Here is a 7,500-nt window from a genome sequence, read left to right on the forward strand (position 1 = left end):
AGACCTATGTACCCCCTCTCCACACGGTATCATGTCAAGGGATAAACGAGGTGAGGGATATCGAATTTATAGCCACTTGTATACAACTTGGGGTTACTTTATATTTGTATTTGTAATGAATGTTGTAAAATAAAAGAAATAAATAAATAAAATTCCCTTTATTCATCCCCATGGGGAAATTTGTCTTTAGGGTCTATTCCAAAGAAAGGCTGGAATAACCCAGGCATCAGGCGCAGTGCAACACTGTAAAGTGAGCTAGGGCAAGGCGACTTGCTCAAGACCACACAGCGCGGCGGGTGATTGAACTCGGTACCTTTTGGGTATGAAGCAAAGACATTTAAATTTAAATTTTAAATGAGCTTTTATATAGCGCAATATCCACTATAATGTGCTCAAAGCACTTTACAAGGGGTCCCTGGTCAACAGCAACATTTAACATGTAGGACGGGACATAACGCCTGTTAGGCGATATTACAATTTTTCGGACAAAGACAACGCTGTTAACGGCCAGGTACTCATTTTACACCTGAGTACGGTGAGAGAATGTGAGTAAAGAGCCTTTTCCAATGACTCAACTATGCGCCGAGCACGAGGCTCGAACACAGGAGCTTCCGACCCGAAAGCGAGTGTCATACCACTAGACCACATAGCCGTACATTTACTGCTGACCATAATACTTTATATCCCGCATTGCAAAACCCTCCAAGGTCCTATTTCCCACCAATTTTATTTTTAAATCCACTTTCGGGTGTACTCTTTATTCATCCCAACATAATCCCATTTTGAGACGAGAGGGTGATACAATTTGTGGCGTTCTTACCTTCCCCAGCTGTGTGAGTTGCTGGACCAAAAGGTTGGCACTCTCTGTCTTTCCTGCTCCAGACTCACCGCTGATTACGATACACTAGAAAATAAGGGAGGAAATAAATAACAAAACTTGTGTTAAAATTCTCCCTCTCCTCTTTATTCTCTGTTTCTTCCTCCTTCTTGCTGTTACTGTTTTTGTTTTTTTATGTTGTTGTTGTTATTATTGTTATTACTGTTGTTGTTTTGTTGTTCCTTTGTTGTTGTTGTTGTTGATTTTGTTGTTATTGTTATTGCTGTGGTTACTGTTGTTGTTGATTCTTTGTCATTGTTGTTGTCATCATCCACAGCCCCCCCCCCCCCCCCCTCCTTGTCTTCTTCCTCCTCTTACTCCTTCTGTCCTCGTTCTCATGTCGTGCTCTGGTAGATTAGTCCATACACCATAGCAGCATAACGATAGGAATTAGACAAAACTTGTAATTTACAGGAGAAATATAAGTATCATCTTTTCATTGAAAACATTTTAAAAAACAAACTAGGCAAAACATAAAAGTAGTGCCGCGCTGAAGACCGGTCTGGACCGCGGTCCGACGGTCTTTTAGCTGTGAACCGAAGACCGGTCCCAGAGGGGAAGATCGGCGGCGGTCCTCACTTCTTATCACCTTTCAACTAGTGCGGGCGGTCCTTGCAAGGACCACGGTCCTACGGTCTCGCGCCATAGCCTACTACTTCCCCAGCGATTCGTTGCTTCGGTTGCCTATCTTCCACCAATCACCACCCATCCCACTTAATTAATCGCACCCACCCCCCTTTGCCATACACTAAACGACACAGACGACCATACAGGCAGACGACCACCAACCTCCACTCCGCAAACCGCCCTTTCGTGTGTGAGATGGGGGAACAGGAGGCGCACGCCTTGGACGATTCCATTATACGGGGTAAATTTCAAAATTTACTACACCATAATGATGGCAATGACAATGATCTATGGTGAAGGCATGACCCCTCTTCTCTAATGGGTTATTGTTTGAAATGTATGTGACTACAAAAGATGTGTGTGTTTGTGCGTGTGTGTGTGTGTGTGTGTGTGTGTGTGTGTGTGTCGAACCTAGCAAGTAGCAAATCCGATTTTTTGTTTTCTTTTGTCCATCTCTTGTCACCACTCCTTTCTATCGCAGTGTTGTCATTTAAAATAATACAATAATATTAAAATTTCGTTTGGTGTTTTTACTAATCAAATAATATGAGTTTCATTAGTTTCTTCCTTCCAAAAAACCCAGTTATAACGTCTGAATTTTAAAAAAGTCCAATAGAATATTTGGGGACCCCGATAGCTCAGTTGATAGAGCACTCTCTTTATACGCAAAGGGCCAGAGATCGATCCCGGGTGCAGTCGATTTTTTTCTGAATCCCTGTCTACTCAGCAATGAATGGGTAGCTGAGTTTGTTAGATCTGGCAAAAAGTCACCATCGACCCCTCTTATCACCTCATCCACCCCCTCTTATTATAACTTCACGTCTCTCTCTTACTCTTCAATGCTCGCTGCCCTCTAATGGGTGTGTGTGGGGGGGGGGGGGGGGGGGGGGGGGGGGGGGGGGGTAGGAGATTGCGTGTGTGTATCAACGCCACGAACAACTCGATCAACGCCTTGGGCGATGCCATTATCTCCGTTAATGGGGATAAATTTCAAATTTTATTAAATTATCGAAGTAACAATGAAGTACGGTGAGCAAATAAAGAAGGCATCACCCCTCTTCTCTAATTAGGTTACAATTTGAAATGAGTGTGACTACTCCGTGTGTTTTACTCCTGTAGGCCACGGTTTTCATCGTGTAGCGGTCTTTAAACGGTTCAAGAATGAACGATCCCACGCTCTCAAAGGTCAAACCGGTTCGAATTTCCAACAGTCTCTCAGGAATGTTCAATGTGGAAAAGGACCGGTCCTAGGACCGGTCCTTGCGGTCTTCATTTCCCAAGGACCGTAGGACCGTGGTCCTTAAGCTTGCCAAGGACCGCCCCGCACTACATAAAAGGCTTTTATCATAACAACATCGACCCTGTAGGTGCCCTAATAAGATCATAGTTGAATGATATATATATATACACATATATATATATATATATATATATATATATATATATATATATATATATATATATATATATATATATATATATATATATATATAAATGGGTGTGTGTATGTGTGTGTGTCTGTCTGTGTGTGTGTAGATTTCAAATTCAGTTTTCTCAATGCAGTACCGGTTTGACACAGTTGGTCACATTTATTCGTCTATTACCTGAAAAAATGTAATAAATACAAATGAATATAAAGTCTTTAAAAAAGTACGAAATAACAAAATATAGAACATTTCGGGCTGAAAACTTTTCGTAATGTTTATATTGGTTTTGTTTTTGATTTGTTTTTTTTTTTTGGCTGAGGAAGAGTTTTGAGCCCAAAACGTTTCGTATTTAGTATTTCGTTCTGAATTGAAGCTGTTATATTCCTTATTGTTTATTAGTTTTTGACACTACACAGCTTCCAGCAGCGTTCGAATCAGTTTGTCCATTACCTGACTATGTTTGTTGTGCATCATCATCTGGTAGGACTGATCAGCCACAGCAAAGATATGTGGTGGGTTGTCTGGCTTCACAGCGTGCATGTATCGTCTCACATACTGTGGAAGGAAGGGAGAGAATATTATTAGAGTTGTTGTTGTACGGCGTTTTTTTCCAGATATTTCATATATTATGATGTTATATTATGAGAAAGGATGCATTGGTAGATGGATAGATTGGTCGATGGATAGATAGATACACACACACACACACTACACACACACACACACACACACAGACAAAATCACCCATAACCCACCATCAACCCCCATCCCCATCCCACACACCCTAGACACAGACACACACACACAAACACAAACACACACACACACCCCAAGCCCTCCCTCCCCCCCCCCCCCCCACATCCACACACACACACACACACATACACACACTCACGTCCCACACAATATCACCCACCTATACACACAAACCCACACAAACACACTGATACAGAATATTATATTAATACAAATCCACGGAGACCAATATAAGAGTAGGTGTGAAATACCTCTCATTGCTACAGTCCATCACATTAATTGACATACTGTTATCCAAACTCTATAACGATGTGTAACGCTTCTTCTCAAAGTGGTATATTATGTCAGTATGAACCAAGTGATGGAAATTGAACGTATATCAAATAAACTGATACTAAGCTGCTAGAAGCTGTGGACTGTAAAAAGTAATAAACAAAAATAAATATAACAACTTCAAAAAAGAACAAAATACCAAACACTGAATGTTTCTGACTCAAAACCCTTCTTCAGTCAACAACAAAACCACAATCTGTCGTCATTCTGGAATATAGTAATGTAATTATGTTTATATTGTTTGTTTTTTTGTTGTTGGCTGAGGAAAGGTTTTGATCCCGAAACGTTCAGTGTTAGGTATTTTGTTCTTTTATTTAATCCGTACATTATGTTGTTTATCATATATAAACTTGGCGGATATGTGGTCTTGTGTATATTACTTTTCTTCTTCAATTTCTTTTCTTCTTCTTTTCTTCTTCTACTTCTTTTTCTTCTTCTTCTTCTTCTTCTTCTTCTTCTTTTCTTCTTCTTCTTCTTCTGCTGTTCTGCTGCTTGCTTGCTTTCCAATGAATCGTCTGGTTTTTCCATACCTCTTCTAATACAAAAGGGCAAGATGAATATTTCGTTATGACCTTTCAATGAACAATAGCGTCTTTGGTGTATAGAAATTCGTGGACATCGTTGTTTTGTTTTGTTATTTGTTGTTGTTTTGTTGTTGTTGTGTGTTTTGTTTTCAACAGTTGGAAGATATCTGCAATTTTTCTTGCCCAACCATTTGTAAAAATTGCACGAGTTCTACAATGTTTATCTTGGAAACGTCTGCAATGTTCCTTGTCCAATCCACTTGTAATAGCTGGAGGACGTCTGCGACTTTATGTTGGAAGACGTCTGCAGTATTCCTTGGCCAGTCACTTGTTATAGTTGGAAAATGTCTGCAATGTTCGTTGTCCAATCACTTGTAATAGTTGGAGGACGTCTGCAACTTTATGTTGTTAGATGGATAGATTGGTCGATGGATAGATAGATACACACACACACACACATATATACACACACACACACACACACAGACAAAATCACCCATAACCCACCATCAACCCCCATCCCCATCCCACACACCCTAGACACAGACACACACACACAAACACAAACACACACACACACCCCAAGCCCCCCCCCCCCCCCCCCCCCACATCCACACACACACACACACACACACACACACATACACACACTCACGTCCCACACAATATCACCCACCTATACACACAAACCCACACAAACACACTGATACAGAATATTATATTAATACAAATCCACGGAGACCAATATAACAGTAGGTGTGAAATACCTCTCATTGCTACAGTCCATCACATTAATTGACATACTGTTATCCAAACTCTATAACGATGTGTAACGCTTCTTCTCAAAGTGGTATATTATGTCAGTATGAACCAAGTGATGGAAATTGAACGTATATCAAATAAACTGATACTAAGCTGCTAGAAGCTGTGGACTGTAAAAAGTAATAAACAAAAATAAATATAACAACTTCAAAAAAGAACAAAATACCAAACACTGAATGTTTCTGACTCAAAACCCTTCTTCAGTCAACAACAAAACCACAATCTGTCGTCATTCTGGAATATAGTAATGTAATTATGTTTATATTGTTTGTTTGTTTTTTGTTGGCTGAGGAAAGGTTTTGATCCCGAAACGTTCAGTGTTAGGTATTTTGTTCTTTTTTTTAATCCGTTACATTCATGTTGGTTTATCATAATAAACTGTGTGCGGATATGTGGTCTTGTGGTATGATTACTTTTCTTCTTCAATTTCTTCTTCTTCTTCTTCTTCTTCTTCTTCTTCTTCTTCTTCTTCTTCTTCTTCTTCTTCTTCTTCTTCTTCTTCTTCTGCTGTTGCTGCTGCTTGCTTGCTTTCCAATGAATCGTCTGGTTGTTTCCATACCTCTTCTATACAAAAGGGCAAGATGAATATTTCAGTATGACCTTTCAATGAACCAATAGCGTCTTTGGTGTATAGAGAATCGTGGACATCGTTGTTTTGTTTTGTTATTTGTTGTTGTTTTGTTGTTGTTGTGTGTTTTGTTTTCAACAGTTGGAAGATATCTGCAATTTTTCTTGCCCAACCATTTGTAAAAATTGCACGAGTTCTACAATGTTATCTTGGAAACGTCTGCAATGTTCCTTGTCCAATCACTTGTAATAGCTGGAGGACGTCTGCGACTTTATGTTGGAAGACGTCTGCAGTATTCCTTGGCCAGTCACTTGTTATAGTTGGAAAATGTCTGCAATGTTCGTTGTCCAATCACTTGTAATAGTTGGAGGACGTCTGCAACTTTATGTTGGAAGACATCTGCAGTATTCCTTGGCCAGTCACTTGTAATGGTTGATAGACGTTTGCAATATTCATTGATCAATCGCGTGTAATAGTTTTAATCGTTGGAAGACGTCATGTTCCCTGGCCAATCACTTGTAATAGTTGAAAACTTCTGCAGTATTCCGTGGCCAATTTTTTGTAATAGTTGGAAGACGTCTGCAATATTCCCAGGCCAATCAGTTCTAATACTGTAGTCGGGAGACACCTGCGCACTATTTTTTGGCCAATCATTTCCAATAGTGAGAAGACGTCTGCAATATTCCTTGACCGATCATTGTAAAGTTGGATAACATTTGCTATGCCCACGGCCAATCACTAGACGATGCCTGTAATATTCTTTGTCCTTTTTTTTGTGTGGATAATATCTGGACGACACCTGCAACATCCCTAGACCAATGGCGAAGATGACGACAACCCCCCCCCCCCCCCCCCCCAAAAAAAAAAAAAAAAAAAAAAAACAAAGTAAAGCAGAAAAAAGCAACAAAGAAACAAAACAAAATCCGACATAAACTCAAAATCACTGGTTGGTTGGCTTATGACAAATTGAATGTTAGTATGTAATTGTTAGGATATCTAATAAATAAATAAATAAATAAACAACTAACTAACTAAATAAATGAATAAATAAACAGATAGATAAATAACTAAATGAATAAATAAATAAATAAACAGATCAATCTGATAGGCAATTAGGCCTTACCTCGTCAGTGTAAAGATCCAGGTTTATGAACGGGTTAACGGCCAGTAGAATATCTCCTATGTACGTGTAGATTTCATCCTCGTCATAACGTAGCTTTAACTGGTCGACTATTGTGGCCTGGATAAAATAGTATAGACACATGAGATAGGGTTAGGGCTAGGGGCATGGTTATGCGCTATAGAAATGCTATTTATCATTATTAGGGCCGGTGCAGAGTTAGGTTTGGTGTAAAGTTTAGATTAGGGTTAGACTTAGAGTTAGGATTAATTTTAGATTAAGTTTGGGGTCAAGTCAAAGTTAATGTTTCACATAGCGTGGCTTTAACTGGTTGAAGATAAAGAACTGAACAATAAATGTGTTTGAAAGGTGCCAGACAAAGCAAGAAGAAAAATACAAGAACAAAAACATCCCAAAAAATTCAGTCGACTTCGACTGGGGTGGTC

At 39.4% G+C, this 7,500-nt stretch overlaps 1 protein-coding gene across 1 annotated transcript in view; it reads right to left on the reverse strand.

Moving 5' to 3' along the window:
- The window catches only part of LOC144959023 (myosin-IIIb-like), a gene marked incomplete in the record, with an annotated part of 230,741 nt that overhangs the window by 114,559 nt on the left and 108,682 nt on the right, over positions 1-7,500 (reverse strand). Inside the window, 3 exon segments of the mRNA XM_078891357.1 lie at positions 821-904; positions 3,382-3,486; positions 7,058-7,174. Of these exon segments, the coding sequence (XP_078747483.1) occupies positions 821-904; positions 3,382-3,486; positions 7,058-7,174 (306 nt within the window).

Source organism: Berghia stephanieae, chromosome 13 (genome assembly GCF_034508935.2).
Source record: "Berghia stephanieae isolate SIO BIC M18660-M18661 chromosome 13, UCSD_Bste_1.3, whole genome shotgun sequence".
NCBI lineage: Eukaryota > Metazoa > Mollusca > Gastropoda > Nudibranchia > Aeolidiidae > Berghia > Berghia stephanieae.